Raw genomic sequence first — 25,656 nt, 5'->3', positions numbered from 1 at the left:
GGGGAAAAAAAGGAGCCCGTGGTAATAAAGCCCGTATTATTTATTCACTACCGAGCATAACTGTTGTTATTATTGGTTTATAAGCCTTTTTTGCTGTTGTTCTGGTTCTTGTATAACAATGACATCATGTTATCTGTGGGCCTTCCAGTAATACAGACCTCACTAAGAGAATCACTTAAAGGTAGACAACTATACTTATGCACGGAAGGGCATTTATACTTTGCCATGGACATCAAGGAGCAGTGTTAACCTGTGTGTGTTTAAAAGCATTGCTTGGCTGGCAGATGTGTGACATGTTTAGCACCTACCTCAGATGGATGGGTTTCAAAAGCTTTGCTGCTGAGCAACCTGATCTGGTTGAAGATATCCCTGCTCACTGTAGGGGGGGTTGTACTAGATGAGCTTTGAAGATCCCTTCCAACCCAAACCATTCTATGATTCTATGATGACTTCTCCTTGCCCATACCTGGGACAGGCTTTGCCTCTGATGGAGAAGACTGTCCACAGCAATTCAGACACCTCTGTGCCCTGCACAGGCAAAGCAGGCAGCTCTGCCTGTGGCTGCCCACCTCCTAGCTCCAAGGAGGTCCACTGAAGTGGGAAACAGGAGGAAAGAAACAGCTGGGCTTTGTGCAGCAGAGCATAGAGATCCCACTGAGGCAGGTTCCCCACCTCTGGAGCCACAGCTGGATCCTTGGAGGAGCTGCATCAGGCAGATCACATGTGCTCTTGTGCTTCCTTAAGCACCCTAGCAGAGGGAATGAGCTCTGATGATGATGTAAGGGACCATCTTCATTCAGTGCAACCAGATCTACCAGAGGGGATCTGCACTACAACAAGAAACCCCTGCTGCTTCTCCATCTCATTCCATATTTCATTTGCTGCAAGGACCTAAGTAATACAACCACCATCAGGTAACAGCAGGGAATACTCTGAAACCGCGCTGCCTCACAGGCTGTGCATGTGCATAAGTGAATGCACACAGTTTTTGGTAACTGAATAGCTGTTAAGCAAATATCAATGCCCTTTTCGTCGCCTTCGACAAGTACTCAAACATTCAAAATACGTTTCTTAAGGTCAGGTTTACCTTACCAATTTCCTCATAGGCAAAGCTGACAGCTTGGAAGTCTCCAGCAGGATAAAAGTTGCATGGTGCAGCTCTTCCAGGCATGGTCTGTCCTGCCACACAGCTGCTCTGCTCTCCCATCCCTGGGGCTTCACTGCAGGACAAGAGCAGAAAATGCTCTCAGTGATGTTAAGGTCTCAGCAAGCACATACATGTGAGTTAAGTTGTGCTCCCACCCTCGAACAGCTCCTGCCACCCATATTTTACCTCTGAGTGTGAATGGGGGTTTCAATCCACTTTGCTTAAATTAATCTATTTTCTTTATGTCTTTAAGTGTGAGGGAAGCAAGACAAAAGAAACTTACCAATTGTGGTCCAGTGTTGAATCCAAGCCAACGCAACTGCAACTTTACATGACTTCCTGCAGATAATGAAGAAGTATGCAAGCTTTACTTGAAGAGTTTGGAAACAAAACCCAAACAAAGCGGGAATAAAGATTTACATTGCAGAGGGTTTGATAAAAATATTCCAGGATATAAGTATCTGACCCTGGTAGTTGTATTCACCAAATTGTTAACACTGGAGAGTTAATAAGTTACCCTTGACTTCTCCATGCCAATAACTTACTAAGCATGCAATGAACACCTAGACTAGAACAAGCCTCCCAGGTAGATGCTGGAGAATCTCCTCTGGAAAGCCATCAGGAATTAGTGTGAGCCTCCTGAAATGCAGGAGGCACATACCCAGCAGTCAACTGCGATAGAAATTTGGGGGGAAAAGAAACCCCAAACCCGAGTCTGGGACTAAACATGTAGGTTAGAAAGGTACAAGGAGCAGGAAACTCTTTGCTGCACTCATACCAAAATGTCTTCTTTTAATTCTGTGGATACAGGGGTCAATGGTGCTGAACTGAAGCTATGATCATAGCTCAGTATGTTGTCCACCTCCATCCACCCCTAGCCTTAGATTGGTAAGGAAAAAGGGAGAGTTTCCACTCCCTGAGCAAGCCAAAATAAGTTTCTGATTTCTTCACCAGAAGAAATAGACCAGTTTGAGTCCGGTCTCCACGTACACGCACAGATAAGCTTCACTGCAATCACTGACTTGCTCTGTGTGCAGATGGATGCAGTATTACCAAGCACCCTGCAAAATAAGAGCTACGAAACCTTTTTCTTTTCCTAAAGAAGCACTCTTTAAGCACTGCCAAGAGTTATGTTGCTCCTGCAATAACAAATCGCTCTATTATCACCCGCAGGTACAACGGCTTGGGGATAGATGGCGCTGCCTGAACATAGAATCACAGAATGCGTTAGGTTGGGAAGGACCTCAAGATCATCCAGTTCCAACCCCCTTGCAATTTGGTTTGCAAATAACGGAATAAAGTATTTATTATTACACTTGTTCACACACGATGTGCACCTGAGCAGTGCCGGTGCTGTAATTATTTCTTACACTTGCATAAATAAGACACTGGAAATAAAAATCAGGAAGAAAATGCACTGAGCTGTCACAAGACATGCGATTCAGCTCCCAGCAAAACACTTGGGTGCAGTTACAAGTGTCGTCTCTTAGCCAAGAGCTGAAGGGTGGGAGGAAAAGGAGGTGGCTGCAGGTAACACACTGAAGTCAGTTAATTCCTCACTTTCTGCATCCCAAAACACCACCGGCAGGGAATGCTGTTCCTAATGGTAAAGCTGCTAGAATGAAGTATTTAGACAGCACTGGCAAGTACAGTAACAGCAGAGGTGAATTCCCATTTGCCCTACACTGCTCTCATGAGACCTCACTTGGAGTATTGTGCACAGCTCTGGTGTCCTCAACAAAAAAAGGACATGGAACTGTTGGAACAAGTCCAGAGGAGGCCACGAGGATGATCAGGGGACTGGAGCACCTCCTGTGTGAAGACAGGCTCAGAAAGTTGGGGCTGTTCAGCCTGGAGAAGAGAAGGCTGCGTGGAGACCTCAGAGCAGCCTTCCAGTATCTGAAGGGGGCCTCTTAGGGAGAGGGACTCTTCATTAAGAACTGTAGTGATATGACAAGGGGTGATGGGTTCAAACTTAAACAGGGGAAGTTCAGGTTGGAGATAAGGAGGAAGTTTTTTACTGTGAGGGCGGTGAGGTGCTGGAATGGGTTGCCCAAGGAAGTTGTGAATGCTCCATCCCTGGTGGTGCCCAAAGCTAGGTTGGACAGAGCCTTGGTTGACATGGCTCAGTGTGAGGTGTCCCTGCCCACGGCAGGGGGGTGGAACTAGATGATCTTAAGGTCCTTTCCAACCCTAACGATTCTATGATTCTACACGATGCTCTGGTGCTCAGCTGGCAAGGCAGCCTGCTGCAGGAAGAGATGTTCTCAAACAGCAGGGAGAAGGGGGAGAGCCACATAAAGAGAGCATAGACTGAAAAAGGCATCCGAAGCACACAAGCTGGAGCCACGATGACCAGGAGCTGAAGCTATCTATAAGCTGGACCTGAACGCAGAGCAGAAATCAACAGGAGCTGTAAATGAGCTGGAGCCAAAACTGAACTGGAGATGTCCAGGAGCTGTGGCTGAAAGAAACAGGAACCTGAACCAATGCACAAAAACCAAATCAAACCCAAAATCCAAACCCAAAATCAAACAAGCAAACCCAAACGAAATCCAAACCCAAACCCAAACCAACCTAAACACAACCTCAAAACAACCCCTTCAAGAAAGAGGGGCCCAAACCCCCAACCTGGAGCTGCATCCAAGCTGATGCTGCACCTGCCCGCAGTGCTGTGAGGAGTGAGTCTTGGGGCTTCACGCCCCACATGCTGTGGCTGGGACTCCTCTGTCCATCCCTGCGCAGGGTCAGACATGGCACAGTCAGCTCCTGGCCGTGACTGGGAGCTCAAACTGGTCAGAGCTGTCTGTGAGCTGGAGCTGAACCCAGAGGAGAAACCAGCAGGAGCTGCAAACGAACAGGAGCTGGGCCTGAAAGATATGGGGACGTGAACCAAGACACAAACCAACCCAAACCCAAATCAAAACCCAAACCAAGAAGAACAAGCAACATCAAAACAAACAAACAAAACAAGAACCAAACCATCCAAACCCAACCCAAAAACAAATCCAAAAGCAAAACGGGACCCTAACCTGCAGCCTGTGAGATTGATGCACAAAGCCCTGCAGCACAGGGGTCATGGGGCATGTCTGAGAACCTGAAGGACCACAGGAGGCTGATGGGTCCCGTCCATCCCCCCACACTATCTCCATCAGTCCCCCTGCAAACCTGTTCCTCTGCCTCCTGATCCCTCACCCCTGCAGTGCCCATCCAGCCTGTGATCTCTCAGCGTGACAAGGACCATGTCTTCATTCCTCACTTGCTTCATGTTCCTCATTTGCTTCATGTTCCTCACCTGTTCATGAGTGAAGAGACCTCAGGTACCACCTTTTGGCCAGGCTGTACAGAGCCTTGGGTGATGTGGTCTAGGGGATGGCATCCATACCCATGGTAGGGGGTTGGATCTGGATGAGCTTTAAGGTACTTTCCAATCCAAGCCATTCTGTGACTCTTTGGGGGGGCTGTGGCTTTCCCCATCCCACCAGGCATTACACCTGAGCCCACACTTTCTTCATCCCCTCTTGCATCCAGCACTCGAGTATCTCAAGCTGGAACAGCAGAGCAGGGGAACCCTCTGAGGATGGGGGCATTTGTGTAAGGTGGTGGAGGTGGGATGGGGAGGAGACGCTGGGCAGTGTACGGGTTGTGTGTAGGGGACCCCAGGGTCAGGGTGCAGAAGAGCTGGAAGTGTGGGTGCAGGGTGCAGGTTGCTCCTGCTTGTGCCACTGGCTCCAGCAGCCATCACACTGGCTTGCAGCAATGGGGCTAGGAAGGGTCCTCTTGAGCCATGGCAATGAACAAAACTAAACAAAAACAGCAGCAAGAGCAGTCCCGGGTTGAAATGGTTGAGGTGGTGAAAGCACTGCCAGGCTTTTCACCTTTCCTGGTGAGCATGCCACAGTCCTATGGCTCAGAGGATTCAGAAAGGCAGTTCACTACTATCAGTGATTACCCTGGAGTGGAGGATGGCAAACCATACAGCCCAGCTGGGGAAAGCTATGGCATTCCCCACCCAGGCCCTCTGCTACAGCTGGGAAAACCTAAGGAGCTAAATTGGCAGCAAGCATCATTGCACTGGAAAAAACACATGGACACCAGCAGACTGCAAACAAGCATCATGATACTGCCCTTATTTTAGTGGGCTCTCCCAAAAGACAGCAGACAGAGCCCATTGTCTCACAGTGAATCCAGGTAAAAGAGTTTACAAGGTAAAAATAGGGAAATCACTCAATGGGTGAAATGCAGCTCTAAGAGAAAGGGGGAAAGAGTGGAGCAACGTGCAGGTGGTTCCCATGGGGCATTTGTCTTTGTGTATCATTGCTTCAGTATGAGTAGGAGATGTCCTCTTCTGTCAGAGTCAGGACTGCTGCTTGAGCTGCTGGAGTGCTGGAGGAGATAAAGCACAGAAACAATCCCCTTTTCACACCATTTCTGATGGGTGTTGGTGATCCTACAGGGAAACTGGAGAGGGGCTTTGGACAAGGGCCTGTAGGGACAGGACAAGGGGAATGGCTTTAACCTGCCAGAACAGGGAAGACTGAGATGAGCTCTTAGGCAGAAGCTCTTCCCTGTGAGGGTGCTGAGGCACTGGCACAGGGTGCCCAGAGAAGCTGTGGCTGCCCCATCCCTGGCAGTGTTCAAGGCCAGGTTGGACACGGGGGCTTGGAGCAACCTGCTCTAGTGGAAGGTGTCCCTGCCTGTGGCAGGGGATTGGAACTGGATGAGCTTTAAGGTCCCTTCCAACACAAACCATTCTATGATATGATTCTATGACTGTGATGCTGTGAACTTACATGAGAGTCATCACCACAGCCTCAGAACAGTAAACCACAGCTGGGATCCTTTGACTTGAAGATGAAACTGCTACTAATTGTCACCACAATCTTTATTGCAATGCTGTTATAAACTATGTTTTAGAGATTGGAGTCACTCTTTTTGTGCTTGGAGAATATAATTATGGGCATATCATGGGAGGGACGGGGTTTTATTGTTATTTTCAAGGCTGTTGAAGCAATTAAGCAAAGTCCAGAAGGGTCCTGCTCTCTGTCAGCAAGGGTGAACATCAAGGTGAATCACTTCCAGAGCTATTACACCCAGACAGAAGCTAATGGTTTGCTTCATATAGGAAATGCTTCTACCTTGAATGGTGGAACTGGGGTTTTGTTCACAGTCTCTCACTCAGACCTGCTCTGGATGGTGCCTATCACTGGCATGGCATTTTCTGCAGCATCTATTCCTGGCATAGAGAATTGATTTTCCTTTATCTGGTGATTGGGATTTGGTTTGTTGGTTTGGTTTGATTTAAGAAGGAACTTAAGTGGGATTTAATACACCCTGAGCTGTGTCACTGTTTCAGATGGCTTCAGCAATTTCATGGATCACCTGAAATGACTCAGGCTTGCCTGTTTATTAACCAAGCAAGACTCTCTGTGTCTAAAAACAACCAACAAGGGTTCCAACACTCTGCTCCAAACAGTGCAAGAGGGGAGCCCCAGCTATCCAGGCTGTATTCTATGGCATAAGTAAGGGGGGTGAAGGACCACAGCAGAGATTCACTCTTACCTTGCCTCTGTAGTATTTGGAGAGCTTCTTCTCATCCTTCTTAATGGTGCTTCGGAGGGCTGTGAGGGGGTCCTGGAGGAGGGTGCCCATGGGGAGGATGCCCTGGTTGGTGGGGACCAGGCTTAGGGGGGCCATGGGGATGGCCACCAGGGTGGCCTGAAGGGTGGCCAGGGCAGGGACCAGCACCAGGGTTATGTGGTGGCACCCCTCCAGGTCCACCTAGGAAGAAGAGGGGTTTGTTAGCAAGCAGAGAGGGATTCTCCTTGGACAGATAACGCAGGGAGCTGGTGTACCCATGCACCCAAAGGACTCCTCCCCACACATGGTGCCCCACTCCCGTTTGGTACACAGCTAATCCCCCAGGTGCCCATGGTTATTGCACCGAGCTCTGCAATGGCTGTGTGATACCCACAGTCCTGCCTGACCCCACAACTCCTCACCTGGGTGTGGGTTTGGCATCCTCAGTGACCCCCAAGCTGCAAGGGAAGGACAGGCATCATCAGTGACACCTCCTGGTGTGGGGACACCATCGCCCTGCCAGCAGCCAGGACCCAGCTCCTCTATCACAGCCCCTGAGCCCCCACTCACTTCTGCAGGAGCGCATCCCCCCCCCAGACGCCCCGACAGCTGTCCTGTCCCTTTGGGTGACAGCGCCAGCCTTGAGAAGGGCTGTCCCAAGCTCTGCGCACCCCAAATCCTGTGTGTGTGGTTTCCATCATCAATGGAAACATGAACCAAGCCTGGGTGCCAGCCCATATCCTCGTGGATGTCAAGGGGATGAGGACACTATGTCCTGGCGTGATGCCAGCCATGGGGACAGTGCACCCCGACCCACGAGTGCCTACGCTCCCACTGTCCCCTGCTCTCTGCCTGATGCGAATGCTTCCAGATGCTTCCACTCACCAAATACTCAGGGAAGCTCCTGGTAAAGGCAATGCTGCAGCACCCTCTGGAAGCACCACTGCCAGCAGAACCCCAATTGCTGTCCTTGGCATCCCTTATATAGAGGGGCCCTGCCCAGGGGAGAAGGGGTGCAGCAGGAAGGGGTGACACCAGATGGAACACTAGGTAGAACCGGCGGCACCGCTCCCATCGCATGTCACCATGGGCACGCCGGAAACATCAACACTCCACTCCCTGCTGCACAAAGGTCCCACAGGGCTGTTAAACACAGGGGATGGAGGGTGGTGGTTTCACCTCCTGGTCATGCTGAAGGCCACAACAGTGAGAAGGGCCTGGAGCACTTCCCATACTAAAACAGGCTGAGAACACTGGGGGTGTTCAGCCTGGAGAAGAGAAGCTGCGTGGAGACCTCAGAGCAGCTTCCAGTGCCTGAAGGGGGCTACAAGGATGCTGGGAAGGGACTCTACATCTGGGGCTGCAGCAATAGGACAAGAGGTGATGGGTTCAGATTGAAACAGGGGAAGTTCAGGTTGAAGATAAGGAAGAAGCTGTTTACTGTGAGGGTGCTGAGGTGCTGGGACAGGGTGCCCAGAGAAGCTGTGGCTGCTCCATTCCTGGCAGTGTTCTAGGCCAGGTTGGACACAGGGGCTTGGAGCAACCTGCTCTAGTGGAAGGTGTCCCTGCCCATGGCAGGGGTTGGAACTGGATGATCTTGAGGTCCTTTCCAACCCAAGCCATTCTGTGGTTCCATGATGGGGTCAGGCTCAGTGCTCCCAGCATGGACACTGGGGTTTGGGTCAGGGTCTGGCCCGGGAAGGGGGTCACCGTCCTGCAGGCAGTGCTGTGGGACAGTGAGGCTCAGGGTCCAGCTATCGACCCGCTGTGACACTGCTCGGGGTGCTGCCATGGTGTGCAAGTCAAGGAGCTGATACCTGCCATCAGACCCAGGTAACAGAGACAAGAGGCAGGGCTGGATGCTCCAGTGCTCAGGTCTTTCTCTTGGGTGTCTATGAGGAGGGGCCAGAGCTCTTTTCATCCCCTCCCCATCTCCCTGCTAACACCCCGATACTGCCCCACGTTTGACAATGCTCCCTTCCCAGAGCAGTGAACAATGCAATGGGCTGGGTTGGGCTGGGCATGCACCACCAGAGACTACGCCAGGTCCTGTCCCAGCCCTGTGGGCACAGAAGGACACTGGGGTGTGCGAGGTCAGGAGCTGGTCACACTTCAGGATCTCTTCGGGGGCAGCACCATGGGGTCCCTGCCACCCCGCTCCTTTGGGATCCCTGACCACAGGCCCTGCCAACCTAATCGGCTCCTTGTGGCCAGGCATAGGGGAATGGAGACTGGGATCTGAGCCCCAGGCAGCAAAAAGTCACCCTTGGCCAGGTCAAGGTGAGCAGGGGGCAGGACGTTGGGATGTGCCTGGGCAGAGTAGCTCTCCCAAAGTAGATACTGAAGGAGCCCAGGCAGAGATAATCATGTTCCCCAGCTGTATTTGCCACTGCAGAGCTCCTCTCAGGCCACCCGCTTCTCCAGCAGCACCAGCATGAGCGCCGAGCCTTGCTTTGCCTCCTCCAGGAGCCCAGAGACCTTCTGTGACATCTGCATGGTGAGGAAGAAGGCCCACCATTCACCACCGTGTCCCACAGGACAAAACAGCCAACCCCCATCCACCCCATGCATTCCGCTGGGGGCAAAGGGAGCGGGTACCCAGGCATGAGGACTCCCAGGGGCTTCCTCTCCACCTCTGCCCCACCTCATCCCCACCACCATGGCCCCGGCTCACTGCAAGCCTGAACTCCTCATCCGTTATGTCTTTGAGGTTGATCATGACATTGAAGTAAGCTCCGAACACAGCTGCTTCCAGCATTTTGGCTCCCACCTAGGAAAGAGGCTTGCGAGGAGCTCTCCCGCTGGATCAGAGTCCCACCACACGGTCCTGCAGCAGGGCAGATGTGTTTGCACAACCACCACCCGGTCCCTTCTCCAACAGGTTTTCATCCACCCTCTTGAAACCTGCTCCTGCTGCCTCGCCAGAGACACCTGGAGTCCCCCCCTTGGCATGTCCACAACCATCAGCGCTGGGGAGCAAGGACCACCCCACGCCTGCACAGCGCCCCTCAGAGATGCTCAGGGAAGCTGAGTGCAGGCGCCTCTCCCAAAGTAAGCTGAAGGGAAGACATAGGCAGCAGGATCCCCTCTATCCAGGTAGGGATGGGCACCGTGATGAGAAGCAGGATGGGGATCCCTACTCGATGATGCGCTCCCGGGGGTGAAACGGAGACAGGGAGTCAAGGCCCAGCCGGCTGACCACCTGCAAGGAACAGCACTGCCACGTCAGTCCCGTTGCATCCTCATTCCCTGTTCTTGATTAACCATGGGTGATCCCGCCCTAGACAGAGTTACTGGGGCCATCACCCCAGGCAGCACCAGCCCAGCCCAGCCCAGCCCAGCCCAGATGGCTGCAAACAACAGGGAGCAGCACCAGTAAATCATTAGCTTGCTCTTATCTAGCAACTTCCCCACAGGGTGGAAAAGTCCCTCCCTCCTGCAGCTGAAAAGCAGAGCCTGTCTGTTCATTCCCAGCTTATGCTGGTCCTGGGGCAGCTTCCTGTAATGCCACACACTGTCCCTGAGCTCTTTGGGGGTCTTCTTCCCCTCCTGGCCTCCATGCAGGCAAGATGGGGAGCTGCTGCCCACACACTGTCCTCACAGGATAGGCTCTCTGCTCCCTAGAGCATCTCAGCATCCTCTTATCCCCCTCACTGTGCCCTTACAGCTTGCCAAGAACCATCCCTGTAGACAAGTGTCATGCCTGGAGGCTGCCGTGGTCGCAAATCTCTGCTCAGGGCCACTTTGGGAGGCTGGGCATGAGTTCCTGTCATGATCCCACCCTCGTCTGGGTACCAGGAAGAGCCACATTACCATCCTGATCTTCTGCTCCTCCTCTAGGATGAAGAGGTTTTCCTTCTTCATGTAAAACTCGGCTGCGTCCAGCAAGGCCTTCTTGGGGACAAGCCCCACCAGCTGGGACCCCACCACAGGGAGATTCAGTGCCTGTGGCAGACATCAGAAACGCGACTGTCCCGAGAGTTACCTGCTCTGTCACCACCATCACCCCAGCCTTCTGGTCCTCATCCCTTCCCGGGACCTGAAGAGCTCATGGAAAAGCCCTCCGTGGAGGAGCTGAGGCAAGGCACTGAGCTCATGTGGGTTTCATGCCATTCAGTGCTCTGCCCAGCTTGGCTGAGCCAAGTGTGAGGTAAAGCAGAGCCTGACTTTGGCATGGGGAGAAAAGCCTGGAGGGAGACATCCTCTGCAAAGCCCCTTTTGAAACAATCACGGTGCCCTGACCCACCTTGGCATCTCGGCACACCTCCTCATAGATGGCATGGAGCGGTGTGGTCTCAAAGTCCAGCAGGTTCGTTGAAACCTGGGCTATATTCTCCTCCTCCAGATACCAGCCGATGCCCTGCACCTTCTTCAAGCGCCCAGGCTGCCAAGAACTTCCATGGTCAAGGCATGGCCCGGGAGGACCAGGGGCAAACTGCTCCCAGTGCGCTGATGGCACGGGGGTACCTGGTCAGTGCCGCGCCCCTGCTCACGGATGTTGAGGGCAATGGTGGGCAGAGCTTTCCTGCTCTCCTCCTGTGCTGCCCCTCCATAGAGGTAAACTGCAAGAGAAAGCTGGGGGTGAGCACAGCCAGGTAAGGGTTGGTCATCATCTAGCAGGGTCCAGTTTGGACCATTTGGAAGCAAACCCCATTTGGTCAATCATGTGCAGTTTGTCCATAGCTGGAAGTGTGCAGTGGTGGGACCCCACTCACCGGGCACCCCCAGCTCCACTGCCAAGCGCTGCCTTAAGACATGGGCACAGGTAATGCGCCTTTGGACCTTCACAGATAAGCTTTGTAAGTCTGTCTTGTTCTTCATGCCAGCAAACACCTCCATGGCCCAACACAGAGGGAAATGCCTGCAGACCAAGAGGTGCATTTTTTTTCTCTATAAAATGCAAGCAGCTCACCCTGGTTCCCATGTGTGTGCTGGACACGGTTGATGTCTGAGACGATATCTGGCTTGTCAATGCATGTCATGCTTCCCAGGATCTCCAACAGGTGGTCTGCAGGGTAAAACATCTTCTGTATTGTTATCAAATCACTTGTATTTTGAGAGATGCTCCGTTTAATTTATTGCCCAGAAGAAAGGGAGACCTTAGAGCAGCTCCAGTGCCTAAAGGGCTACAGGAAACCTGGAGATGTTTCACCTCCTGGTCATCTTGGAGGCTGCAAGGGTGATAAGAGCCTGGAGCACTTCCCATACTAAGACAGGATGAGAACATTGGGGCTGTTCAGCCTGGAGAAGAGAAGCTGCGTGGAGACCTCAGTGCAACTTCCAGTGTCTGAAGGGGGCTACAGGGATGCTGGGGAGGGACTCTTCATCAGGGACTGTAGTGATAGCACAAGGGGTGATGGGTTCAAACTGAAACAGGGCAAGTTCAGGTTGGAGATAAGGAAGAAGCTCTTTACTGTGAGGGTGCTGAGGTGCTGGCACACGGTGCCCAGATAAGCTGTGGTTGCCCCATCTCTGGCAGTGTTCTAGGCCAGGTTGGACATAGGGGCTTGGAGCAACCTGCTCTAGTGGAAAGTGTCCCTGCCTGTGCCAGGGGCTGGAGCTGGATGATCTTAAGGTCCTTTCCAACCCAAAACATGCTACGGTTCTATGAACCACCTGCTCCTGGTCTAAATGCTCTTTGTCACTGCAGTTATCAGTGCCAGCATCCAGCTTCTGTTATGAAGAAGGAACAGCATCTTTGTCCCATGCATGTCCCTGTACTCCAAGAGCTGCTCCAAGTCCTACTGTAGCTAAACACCCCCTCTTTAACCCTTTTGTCATCCCAGACTCCAGCTTCCTGCCTGTTTCCTGGGGCTAACCACTGTCAGTGATTCAGGAAGCACCACAAGCAGGTCCTGGGCACCAGTGTGAGGCCGAGTAATCTATATATGCATATACATATATACATATATATACAGATATATATGTGTGGGGGTGAGCCTGACCTCCTGCCCAACCCTGGTGATGGGAAACCCATTTTCCCCCAGCACTTCAGAGCTGCCTTTGGCTCGTCTTCACTTGCTCAGCAAACGCCCCTGTAACAGGTCAGCACTTTCTTCACAGCAAAGCTATGTGAGGAATGTCTCCTAAGGCAGCTGGAGCCTTTCCAAAGAGGGTGAGCTACCAAAGACACATTTCCCCCACTCAATCCCCCAGGCAGTGAAGGAAGGTGCAAACTTGGCCCTTGAAGGCTTGCTGTGCACTTCCACTTGGGCTCCTGTGCCCTCTTGAGCTGGGGAAGGAGAGGCTCTCTTCACTCCCCTCCCATGCCTGCCTTGAATGCCCTTAGGGAGAGGGCTGGTTCTGCCATATCTCTCCCAGGAAGAACTTGAGGTGCAGCAGGTAGAAGATACAGGCCAGGGTCTGCAGGTCTCCAGGCATCCCTCTCCTCTGGTACATGACGGCGGGCAAGAGGAAGATCCCTACGTGCAGGATGCGTGAGGCTCCTTGGGCACTTGCTGGTATCCTTGCCTGCTGTGATTTATTCCTGCCTTTAATCCCATATGCCAGCTGTTGTGTTCATGTGCTCAGCTTAGACACTAGGATTTCCCATTAAATCCCAGCCCTCCCGCCATGGAAAGACATTTGCAGATGTGTCCCCTTGGGCCTGCTTTCCACCTGCTCCAACCCAGCTCGCTGGGGTCCTGCAGAGCTGTTGCCAGCAAAGCCCACAGCCCATCTCCAGCCCTGCTGGCACTAGGAGCAATGCCCTCCAGCCACGAATACCAAACCACTCCCTGCATGTGCAAACCCAGCTGCAGCTGAAATTGCTTATCCAGGCATCAGGGACTTCCTGCTCTTCAGGAGCACAGAATCACAGACAGGGTTTGGAAGGGACTCTCTGGTCCATCACCATGACAGCGGGCTGGGGATGTCCTTGGACTTGTGGAACAGGCAGTTTCTCTGCCTCAGGTGTTGTGTGGACCTCACACGTGTGTGGTAGGGAGCTTGCCTTCCAAGGGCTAGAAGGCCCTTGAGCTGATGATGGAGGGCTTTGTGTCTGGTCCCATTGCCTGGACAGAGCACTCAGGTCCACACTGCAGCCTTGCTCCTGCTGCTCCTGCCTGGAGCTCAGCCCTGCTCCATCCTCCTGATGTGGCCACTTAAAGAGCCTGGTACTCACACGCAGCAGGGCAGGGAGTTCCCTAACATCTAATGTCAATCTACTCTGTATTCAGCTTGAAACCACGTTGCCCTCAAAGGAACTGAGGTAAGCTATCTAGGTGTCTAGGCTTTCCCTCACTCTGTTTCTCTTCTCCATTCTGTTGCTCTGGGAAGCATAGGAAGAGCCTTTGTCTTCTTCTTCTCCACTGGACCTGCCCCTATGCAGTGGAGTGGAGCCCTGTGGCACTGGATTGCACTGGAGCTCTTCCCAGTTGCTGTGTTTGACCTGCAATGCCACATACTGGCCAACACACATGGATCCATCTAGTTTGATTTCTCCCAAGTCCCACATCCAGTGTCCCCATCACCAGCCCCAGGCTATCAGTGCTCACAGTGCTTAGAGGTGCCCCTTCTGGCTGTGAGCTTAAAGCTCCAGCAAAGCCCAGATGCATTCGAATTCCCCATGCAAGGCCTCTGAAGAATAGCTCCTATGCTTCATGGAGCACCATGTTTTATGCGCCTACCCAAAGATTCAAGGCTCTTCCAGAGCAACATCAGGGAGAACGTGGCTATTAACCTCATGCACAAGGAGCACCCAGCCACTCTCAAACTGCCCACCTTCCACAGATTGTGAGAGATTTCATTAACCCGCATGCATGGGCACAGCATGGGCACACCGTGCCTTGCGTCTCCACTGGGAAATGGGAACAACTCAGCATGTACAGCCTTCCTGCAGTGACCGACCTCTCTGGCATCCCAGCTCCAGCAAGGCAGAGATGTCTGCCACTCCCTGCTTTAATTCACTTGGACTCAGTTCTAATTCCTCAGGTGTAAAGAGGAGTCACTTTGGATTTCAAACACATCTATTGCAAAAGGAGTCTAGGAAACAGGACAAGAAATACACAACAAAGAGCACTGGGACATTTCCTAGAGGTGGAAGAAACACTTGCGCAGAAACAAAGGATAAAACCCCATAAAAAGCAAAAATAGGACCCAGAAGACATCATAAATAAAGTTCAGATTCTTGATTGAAAGACAAACCAGCTTTCTTTGACAAGCAAAGCATGGTTTCAATGTTGGTTTTGACAGAAATGCCAGCATTTTCCCTGGAAACAAGAAACTCTTCGTTGAACATTCATGCACTGGACATCCAGTTTCCTTTCTGATGGGTTTTTAACAGTCCTGTGTATGAATCTCTTCCAAACACAGCAAGCAAAGTATTTGTTGCGAGTCAGAATCTTCCCTGCTCAACTGATAAGGCAAACAGACAGAGGGAATGAACCTGCCCCCAAATGCTTCATTCCCATCAAACCCAAGCAGATGTGAACGTACCACAGCCACACATTCACATCAGCATCGCGTGAAAGGGAAGCAAAAAGTTCTGAAAGTCCCAACAGAACACTTTTCCATCAGGTAAAGCCTGACTTTGGAGCAGATTTAAGGGAACAAATCAAATGTGAAGTGCTTGATTCGGTGCCTGCTTGTGAATACACAAACTGGCATCCCCATGTGCTGCAGGGAACACTGAACTAACGTGTTGCCATGCTGCTCTCTTCATATTCCTGGACGATGTCACCTTTGGACCTTCACAGATAAGCTTTGTAAGTCTGTCTTGTTCTTCATGCCAGCAAACACCTCCATGGCCCAACACAGAGGGAAATGCCTGCAGACCAAGAGGTGCCTTTTTTTGCTCTATAAAATGCAAGCAGCTCGCCCTGGTTCCCATGTGTGCGCTGGACACGGTTGATGTCTGAGACGATATCTGGCTTGTCAATGCATGTCATGCTTCCCAGGATCTCCAATGGGTGGTCTGCAGGGTAAAACATCTTCTGTATTGTCATCAAATCACTTGTATTTTGAGAGATGCTCCGTTTAACTTAGCTCATGTTCCAGATGTTCTGCAGCTCCTTGTTGTGGTTTAAACCCAGTCAAGTAACTCGTTCACTCACCCCCCCCTTCTTTCCCTCCCCCTACTCCCAGAGGAATGGAGAGGAGAATCAAAAAGAATGCAACTCCCACGGGTTGAGATAAGAACAGTTTAGTAACTAAGGTATAACACAGATCACTACTGCTACCACCAATAACAATAATGATAAAGGAAATAACAAGGGAAGAGAATACATCACCTCAGCACCAGCCGACCGATAACTCGCCCCCCCCAGCCTGACCAAGCTCTGACCGATACCTCCTCCAACCCTGCAGTCACCCTGGGCACGACATGCTGTGGTATGGAATACCTCTTTGGTCAGTTTGGGTCAGGTGTCCTGTCTCTGCCTCCTCCCGGCTTCCCCTCCTCCCTGGCAGAGCATGAGGCTCACAAAGTCCTTGGCCAAACCAAAACATTCTTGTTATCAGCTCTGTTCCCGAGCCGAAAGTCAAAACACTGCACTGCACCAGCTACCAAGAAGGAGAAACATGACTGCTACTCCTGAACCCAGGACATTATCCACCCCTTATTCCATACCTTCACGTCATGCTCAGATCCCACATTTTCAATATACTCTTATCTTAGTGCATGGACCAGTCCCTATAAAGCTGCTGAGTCCATCTGGTCTGTGACATCAGGCTCCATCTCTTGTAACAGTCAGAGCAGGAGAGACTGTGTGCAGTGTTCACACTTGTGAATAACCTGGGCAATAGTGTCCATTGTTAAGTCCACCCCTCGATCATGAGTCCATCTCTATGTTGCATCTCTGCTCTGATGGCCTGAAGTGCCATGGGCCCACCAGGCTTAAAATAATTCACTGTCCCCTTAAGCAGTTTCTGCAGCTTGTTGCTGGGGACTCCATGCAGCTGCCTTCCATCTCCTACGCTTCCAAAGCACTGGAGGGGCCCAGTGGACTAGATACTTGCCCATACTGTCCCACACACCCTGCCACTCATGACTGTCCAGCCTTGGGGAAAACCTCTTGGTCCCCCTATATTGTTGTCTAACCCCAGACAAGACCCAAACCTGACTCTGCTTAACTTTTGAGATCAGACAAAATGGTTGTGGGTAGAACACAGTCTGTGTGTGTGCCAACATGCTGATCCCCCTCACAATCAGCAGGCAGGTCCCAAGGATACCCAAAGGCCATTCAAAACCTTCAGAGCTCTCAGTTGATGCTGCTGTACTTGTCACTGGGGCTGGTGTAGCTGCTGTGCTTGCCGGCTCTCCCACCACCGGCTTCTCTTTTCCGGAGTCCCGCTCTTCCTCCTCTGCCTTGCTGGGAAATGCTGCGTGGTCTCCTGCGTCCTCCTGGGGCTCGGCGGGCGGCTTCCGGGGAATGCCCTCGGCCGTCGCAGGGCTGGGCTCGGCCGCGGGGCTCGGCTCCTCCGCGGGGCTCGGCTCCTCCGCGGGGCTCAGCTCCTCCGCCGCCTTCTCCCGCTGCTCAGCAGCCGCCTCCTTCCTCTCCTCAACCTCCCCCACCGGCAGCCGTCCCCTCGGGGCCTCCGGCCCCGCTCCCGCCGCCGCTTGGCCCCCGGGGCCGCTCTCCCGGGCCGCTTCAGCAGCCGCCGGCTCCCGGGGCCGCTCCCCCTCAGTTCCCCGCAGCCTCACGAAGATGGAGAGTAGGGTGAGGGCCAGGACGGTGAAGAGCAGCCGGACGGCCAGGTACAAGTCCACGGCCACGTCCGTCCCGCCCTGCTGCTGGAGCCCACCCGTATTACAAGCCATTGCCATAAAGCACAGTGAGACAAGAACCTTAGCCCAGGCCCCACACTTGATAAACACTAACACAGCGAATACCGGCTCTAAGTAATGTACTGCGTTCTGAAACTGTGAGATCAAGAGCAACAACTCTGAGAGCCAATAAATCAGCATTGTGATGAGTGACTATTAATCTGGTCAGATCTGTCGTTATCTCAACCCCTCGTGCCCCACGCTGGGCGCCAAAAAGAACTGTCGTGGTTTAAACCCAGTCAGGTAACTCGTTCACTCACCCCCCCCTTCTTTCCCTCCCCCTGCTCCCAGAGGGATGGAGAGGAGAATCAAAAAGAATGCAACTCCCACGGGTTGAGATAAGAACAGTTTAGTAACTAAGGTATAACACAAATCACTACTGCTACCACCAATAATAATAATGATGAAATAACAAGGGAAGAGAATACATCACCTCAGCACCAGCCGACCGATATCTCGCCCCCCCCAGCCCGACCAAGCTCTGACCGATACCTCCTCCAACCCTGCAGTCACCCAGCCCTTCCGGCTAACTCCCAGTTATATCCTGGGCATGACGTGCTGTGGTATGGAATACCTCTTTGGTCAGTTTGGGTCAGGTGTCCTGTCTCTGCCTCCTCCTGGCTTCCCCTTCTCCCTGGCAGAGCATGAGGCTCACAAAGTCCTTGGCCAAACCAAAACATTCTTGTTATCAGCTCTGTTCCCAAGCCGAAAGTCAAAACACTGCACTGCACCAGCTACCAAGAAGGAGAAACATGACTGCTACTGCTGAACCCAGGACACTCCTGAAAATTAGAAGAGACTTTACGCTTCTTATATCTAATTAAGAGGAAACAATGGAGAAGATGAGGATGGATATAAGGAAGAAGTTCTTCCCTGTGAGGGTGCTGAGGCGCTGGCATGGGGTGCCCACAGAAGCTGTGGCTGCCCCATCCCTGCCAGAGTTTAAAGCCAGGCTGGACAGAGAATCGGGTGACATGGTTTAGTGTGAGGTGTCCCTGTCCATGGCAGAGGGTTGGAATTGGGTGATCTCAAGGTCCTTTCAAACCCAAACCATTCTGTGATTCAAACCACAACACTTTAATAAGTTAAACCAAAAGCGTCTCAGCTGCTCCCCAATTATTCAAATAGATAACCTCTAACCCACTGTTAGAGGTGTTCCACATGCAGCACCAGCCCATAGCTCTCTTCTCACCCACCACAGGTACTACTCAGCGTGGCTTTGGCACCAAGCCACAGCCAGCAAAGAGGACATGGGCCAGGAGTGAACAAACACCACCTCCCCATGTCCTCCTTCCCCTCTATTTAATCCATGAACCATCAGCAAGCATTCTGCTCTACTGCTCCCAGCTCCAGAAGCCATCTAGAATGGATGGTGCATGTAGGTGGTGTGGGCAAACACCAGGCTGAGCCGTTATAGCAATATTTACCTTGCTCTCTGCTGCTGTGGGTCCCTGCGAGACATCTGCTCCTGGCCTCTCTGATGCTGATAGGGGACCAGTGCTCAGCCTCATGGATGCAGGCAGCATCAAATGTTACCTATCCCAGCGGGCTCAAGCCAGGAGCATCCTTTAGCTGCATGCTGTGATTCACTGCAGAGAAGTGGTGGGCATGAAGGTAAAGATGTGAAGGAAAACATAAAACCCCTCTGCTTTCCTCCTGCCCCATGTGTGTGCCATTATAAGCACTAAATCTGTGCTCTCCACAGTTATAACCCAGCAGATCATGAACAGAGCCCCAGGGCTCCCACCGTCATGCCCATCCCCTGCTGTGGCTGAGGGGATGTTACTTGAGAGGGCACATCACCTAGGCTCAGCCCCTCCTTGCCCCCCACTTCCATCTCCCTATGCAAGGAGACTATATTTCACCAAGGCATCCCACTGGACCATAAGTGGATTGAACTAAGTCTTTGCTTGGCTTGCTCAAACATTAACCTGACTAACAATAAACTCGCTACTCTAAGGTCTCCCCTTAAGGAGCCTTCTCTTCTCCAGGCTGATCCAGCCCAGCTCTCTCAGCCTGGCTCCAGAGCAGAGCTGCTCCAGCCCTCGGAATCCATGAATCCTCTTGGATCCATACACAAATTTCTGGCTGCCCACAAGCACACGGCAGAGTCAACAGCAGGGCCAAGCACGGAGCCAGAGCCATGTGCATGTGGCTTCTCCTTTGCTGCAGCTCACAGGAGACTTTTTGCTTCAGCCAGGTCCCTGCGCTGGACCAGTGCATTGAAAATCATTGCCATAAGGCCCAGGGGAAGACAAGCAGCAGCTGGTGTGAGGATGGGCATCAGTTATGGATGTGCCGGTCTCCTTGGGGAGCGGGAGGCAGCTCCTGCTGCATAGAAGATGGCTTTTCCTCCATGGACCTCAACAGGAACACAGCACTGGATGAAATGATGCTGTGGTTGAGTAAAACCCAGCACCCTGGTAACAAACCCAGCCAGGCTGTGGGCCTCCTTAGGTCACTTTAGCTGCTGGGAAGCTCTTGGGGCTGTGGAGGCAAGTAGCAAGGAAGAGTTAAAACCCATCCAGGTATTTGGCGATAGTGTGATTGCCCATACATCCAGGCTCAAGGATCCATGCTCACAGGGAAGAACTTCTTCCTTATATCTAATCGCTCGTGCTCACTCACCAAGTCACTGCAGGATGGGCTAAGATCAGGGTCCATATTGACCATTACCATTCTCTCATCCAGCAGCAGGAGCTCCAGGTCCTCAGCATTCCAGGCCCTCCAGTGCACTCAAGAGCCCAGTGCTGGAACAGTTCTCATCGCTATTAATAGACAGGGAGTCCAGGGTGGCCAAGAGAGGGCCCTCCTGCTGCACATCCTCTTGGAGGCTGTCCTCCCTTGAAGAAACTGGAGCAGCATCCACACTCCAGCCATCTCTTCCTGCATCCAAGGACACATCCTGGAGGTGGTCCACAGAGCTACTGCTGGAGGAAAGGTTAGGAGCAGGACAGGAGGCAGACACCGCCTCACTCTGCTGCATCACAGCACCCAGTGGAGAGCTGGGGTCAACACTGTTCTCATGGAAGTGCCCTTCATGGCTCTGGGAGGTCTTCTTGGACTGCCTCAATTTCCCTTTGCTCTGGAAAGGGTCAGGGAAGCCTGGGAGAGGGTCACAGCTTTGGTATAAGGACCATGGTGCTGTCCATGGGCAAGGAGGCTGCAAGGCACTCATGCTTGACAGCACCATCCTTCAAAGCCACATGGCACCAAAAGGGCCAAGCATCACCCACACAGGAATGCCCATTACCCACACAGGGGTCCTTTAGCAGCACTGACCCCAGAGGCCCTATAGCTGCCCAAAGCCAAACCCATCCCCTACCCCTAACCTGGATGCAGGCCCGGAAGCCACGGTAGCCAGCCCTAGCCTGCTTCCCCCGCTTCCCAACCTGTGGGCATCAGGATCAATTAGGGTCTAGCCAACTCCCGTTTCATTGTCCAGTCGCTGTTTCTCCCTCCTCCCCTTCCCTTTATTCCAGGCACAGACGCTCTCTCTCTTTACTGGCCTTGATCTCAGTGTGTGGGAATGCTGCAGGGGTGAATTGGTGCCGCCAAGCTCACTTGAACCCTTGGAGCAGCTTCAGAAGCCTTGCTCCACCACGCAGCAGCACTTGGTCCTCCCCTAACCCCACTGACCAGAGGCAGGTCAAACACAGCAACTGGGAAGAGCTCCAGTGCAATCCAGTGCCACAGGGCTCCACTCCACTGCATACAGGCAGGTCCAGGGGAGGAGAGGACAAAGGCTCTTCCTATGCTTCCCAAAGCAACAGCATGGAGAAGAGAAACAGAGTGAGGGAAAGCCTAGATACCTAGATAACTTGCCTCAGTTCCTTTGAGGGCAACGTGGTTTCAAGGTGAACAGAGAGTACATTGAGATTAGATGTTAGGGAGAAAGTCTTTACCACCATAGTTCATAGTGCCTGAACTATGGTGGTAAAGACTTTCTTTACCACCAAAGAGAAGGGCCCTGACAGAGATGGCCAGTGACTCACTGGGCAGCAAGTGCAGTAAAAGGCGTTCCTTGGCACGGCGTTAACGCATGATCCTTATGCTCATGTGAGTTTCCATAGTTCTTCAGGAAGAGTGTGATTGCATCAGGGCAAAAGGCAAAAGGAAGTGTCCAGCCATGGTTGAGGAGCACCTTAAAAAGTAGACATGACTGCAAACAGCATGCTGTGCTCTTAGAAAGAGGGGAATGGCATGAACTGTTCGTAGCATCTTCCTCTGCTTCGATGAGACAACACAACAGAGTGCTCTAAACACTGCGTCAGGAGGACAAGTATAGGCAAAAATTACTGCTCGCACCTTTGCCGGCCCATTCCCTCCAGCTCCAGCTGAGATACGAGCTGGAATTCACTGACTAGCCAATCCGTATCAGTCTGTCAGTGATTTGAGCAACCTGCTCCAGTGCAAGGTGTCCCTGCTCATGGCAGGGGTTGGAGCTGGGTGAGCTTTCACGTCCCTTCCAACCCAAACCATTCTGTGATTTCTGTGACTACGTTGGCTCTGGGAAAAGGATCCCTTCCCAACAGGGTCTAAGCTGGCAAGGAACCCTCAAACCAGCTCAGAGAGTGAGTAAGCACCTCACTGACAGGCCCTTCTGCCTGTTCCTTTCAGCAGGAGGGGCATGGGACCTTCCACAGAAGCACCGCAGTGACAAATCCATGCGACATTCGGCATCGTAGCTGATGTTGGAGGAGCTCCAACGAAGTTTGAGCGGTAACTTTCCTTTGACCTGCGTGTATTGGTTGGAGGCCATTTAAATCAGCATAGCCGCTGGGATGCTGATAGAGGAGTCCGATGAGCCCCTTCTCCCCCTGTGGCAGAAGGGTGAAGGAGAACCGGTTGGATCCATGAGAGGTCACAAGAGACAGGGCGGAACAAGCTGTGGAGATGATGGAATGGTAGAGAGAGCACGTACGCCACCTTGGGCATGTGCTTGGTACAGGCATAGGGCTGCTATGATGCTCTGTGAGATTGGGAAGGGGTGGTTTGGAGAAGCAATTGGAGATGGATGGTTTAAAAGGAGATCCAAATGCAGAGGTTGAGTGTGGGTCCAGACCTGAAGGACTGGGACAGGGAACAATAAGAGGCAGGCAGGCAGGCAGAGCAGACCCTGCACATGTTCCCCACAGTGAGCGCAGGAGAGCCAGTGCCCCCCATGCTCCAGCCCTGACCTGCTTTGCAGGAGCTCACTCCCTGCCCTGCTACGTGTGGGTACCAGGCTCTGTGAGCAGCCACAGCAGGAGGATGGAGCAGGGCTGAGCTGCAGACAGGAGCAGCAGAGGAGAAGGCTGGAGGCAGGGGGCTGGAACTGGACGAGCTTTAAGGTCCCTTCCAACACAAACCAGGCTGGGATTCAATGACTCAGAGAAAAAAGGACAGATAAAAACATCTTTATTCTCTCTTAAATCCTAAGTTAGGTACCCAAGCCAGGCAAGAAGGAGTTGAGCGCCATGGACGAGAGGCCTGGTACGGTGCAGAGCTGCCAGGGCATCCGTAATGGAAGTAGACCTGCCTTTGTGATGTTCTTCGCTGGCTGCCGGTGGTGGACGCAGCTCTGTGTGATCTTTTCTTCCTGGAGGTGGATCCACCTTGATAGCTTCTCAATCTTCTGGAGGAGGACTGCCATGGCCCCTTCTCGGTGTTATTTCTGCTCTTTCGTTTTCTTTTGACGGTGGGGTAATCAGTTTCCATTGGATGTTCTTGACCCGTAGGCGGATCCACCTCCATGGCCTCCTCCAGCTTTTCACGCTGGTCTACTTCAACTGGCTGTGCACGGTCAGAGCCACAGCGGGCGCTTCCTCCCATCTCCGACACCTTCCTCTTCGTGACTCTCTTGGGCGCCAAAAGCACTGCCCTGTGAGACATAGCTTTTCAGCTCCCTGCCTCGCTGGTGCCAATGTTGCTGGGCCTGGGACCTCAAGCGACTGCCGGGTGTCTGCGGGGTCCCTGTATTTATAGCGCCCAGGGTAGAATGTGCTCTGTGACATCGCCAGCCCACTGTCATGGTGATGGATCAGAGAGTCCTGCAGTGGGGACGGGATGTGTGCGGCCTGACAGGCTCTGATGCTGCTAACGGTTTTCCAGCAGGAGCCAGGGAAAAGGGTCCCTGCTTTTCTGCCTGAGCGCCCTGCAGAGAATGCCCAGGGCAGGGGCAGTTCCAGAGAATTTATGCCTCAAGCATCCTTAGGCATTTCCTGCCCTGCATCCGTTGCCTGGGAGCCCAGGCCAGCTGCTGCCTGGGAGCCCCTTTCCTGGACTCCTTTTGCAATAGATGTGTCTGAAATCCGAAGTGACTCCTCTTTCCACCTGAGGAATTAGAACTGAGTCCAAGTGAATTAAAGCAGGGAGTGGCAGACATCTCTGCCTTGCTGGAGCTGGGATGCCAGAGAGGTCGGTCACTGCAGGAAGGCTGTACATGCCGAGTTGTTCCCATTTCCCAGTGGAGACGCAAGGCACGGTGTGCCCATGCTGTACCCATGCACGCGGGTTAATGAAATCTCTCACAGTCTGTGGAAGGTGGGCAGTTTGAGAGTGGCTGGGTGCTTCTTGTGCATGAGGTTAATAGCCACGTTCTCCCTGATGTTGCTCTACAAATCCTGTGTAGCTGGTTCTCCTGAGAGCTTCCTGAGGGGGCCTACGTTCTCCCTTGTCTGTTTTTTATTTGCTATGTACCTGTAGAATCCCTTTCTGTTATCCTTAGTATCCCTAGCCGAGTTTTATTCTAACTGGGCCTTAGTTTTCATAACCTGGTCCCTAGCTTCCCGGACAACATCCCTGTACTCTTCCCAGGCCACCTGTCCTTGCTTCCACTGACTATAAGCCTCTTTTTTCATTTGAATTTTCCTCAAGAGCTCCTTATCCATCCAAGGAGGTCTCCTGGCCCTCCTGCTGCACTTCTTTCTGGTTGGAATGCAACACTCCTGAGCTTGCAGCAGGTGATCCTGGAATATCAACCAACAGTCTGGGGCCCCCCTGCCCTCTACGGCTATACATGCATCTGGAATGCCCATTACCCACACAGGGGTCCTTTAGCAGCACTGACCCCAGAGGCCCTATAGCTGCCCAAAGCCAAACCCATCCCCTACCCCTAACCTGGATGCAGGCCCGGAAGCCACGGTAGCCAGCCCTAGCCTGCTTCCCCCGCTTCCCAACCTGTGGGCATCAGGATCAATTAGGGTCTAGCCAACTCCCGTTTCATTGTCCAGTCGCTGTTTCTCCCTCCTCCCCTTCCCTTTATTCCAGGCACAGACGCTCTCTCTCTTTACTGGCCTTGATCTCAGTGTGTGGGAATGCTGCAGGGGTGAATTGGTGCCGCCAAGCTCACTTGAACCCTTGGAGCAGCTTCAGAAGCCTTGCTCCACCACGCAGCAGCACTTGGTCCTCCCCTAACCCCACTGACCAGAGGCAGGTTCAACACCCCGTCTACCTGCGCTGTCAGGCATCCGAGCGGAGGTTCTCAGCCTTGGTCCCTTTAGAAAGGGGTTTTGATGCTTGGCCTCTGTTTAAGGCCTCCGCTGAGACTGCTGCTGGACACAGCCTTGGTGCAAAAGGACTCACCACAATCAGAGGAGGGGAAAGCAAATCTAAACCCAGAGATTTCAACACCCAGCTTGGGACTTCTAAAAGGGTAACATCAGACTGTGGGAGATGATAACAGGACACCAGTCCCAGCAAGCCCTCCTGAGCACTGCTGTGTTATAACCGCAGTTATAACCCCCCAGGGGTTTGGTTATTAACCAGCCTGGGTCCAGCATTTCTCTCTCCAGACACCACGATCTCTCCAGGTGTCCTGTGTATATGGTCACACCTTGCTCTGCCTGGCTCCTGTGTTACACCTATTCACACACAAGGTCTGTAAAGCAGAGCAGCTGGATCTCCGCACTCAGAAATCCAGTGCTGCTTCCACACAGACAACTTACAGATGGTGGTTTCCTCCAGGAAGGATGGGGAAAGGAGGGAACCGTCACTGCCTGCCCCAGAGACCTGAAGGGGACGTAAACCTCTGCTCGGTCACAAGCACCATGAACTATACCACGTGAAATCCCTGCTTCACCAAAACACCCTGCAGTCCATAACGGAACAGCCCACTCTTTGGGTAGAATTCCAAGGATCTGGAAAGGGCACAGGTGGAAAAATCCCTGCAAGGCATCTGCCA

General features: G+C 52.6%; 1 protein-coding gene and 1 long non-coding RNA gene across 2 annotated transcripts; both read right to left on the bottom strand.

Moving 5' to 3' along the window:
• Nucleotides 1–5,258: 5,258 nt before the first annotated feature.
• On the bottom strand, nucleotides 5,259–6,862 carry LOC130600726 (uncharacterized). Its single transcript, XR_008972519.1, has 2 exons — nucleotides 6,710–6,862; nucleotides 5,259–5,533 (listed from the first exon to the last, which is right to left on the bottom strand). It is a non-coding gene; the product is annotated as an uncharacterized LOC130600726 (long non-coding RNA).
• Nucleotides 6,863–9,583: 2,721 nt separating this feature from the next.
• On the bottom strand, nucleotides 9,584–11,566 carry LOC130600703 (formimidoyltransferase-cyclodeaminase-like). The gene is made up of 5 exons (XM_057412232.1): nucleotides 11,443–11,566; nucleotides 11,195–11,289; nucleotides 10,974–11,111; nucleotides 10,541–10,672; nucleotides 9,584–9,929 (listed from the first exon to the last, which is right to left on the bottom strand). Exons 1-5 carry the CDS (start codon nucleotides 11,564–11,566, stop codon nucleotides 9,864–9,866), a joined length of 555 nt encoding a protein of 184 aa, XP_057268215.1. The 3' UTR covers nucleotides 9,584–9,863.
• Nucleotides 11,567–25,656: the final 14,090 nt, after the last annotated feature.

Source organism: Pezoporus wallicus, unplaced genomic scaffold (assembly GCF_028554395.1).
Source record: "Pezoporus wallicus isolate ANWC-B61680 ecotype Strahan unplaced genomic scaffold, APGP_CSIRO_Pwel_v1 contig_6566, whole genome shotgun sequence".
Taxonomy (NCBI): domain Eukaryota; kingdom Metazoa; phylum Chordata; class Aves; order Psittaciformes; family Psittacidae; genus Pezoporus; species Pezoporus wallicus.
This window is presented reverse-complemented; position numbering and strand designations above follow the sequence as displayed.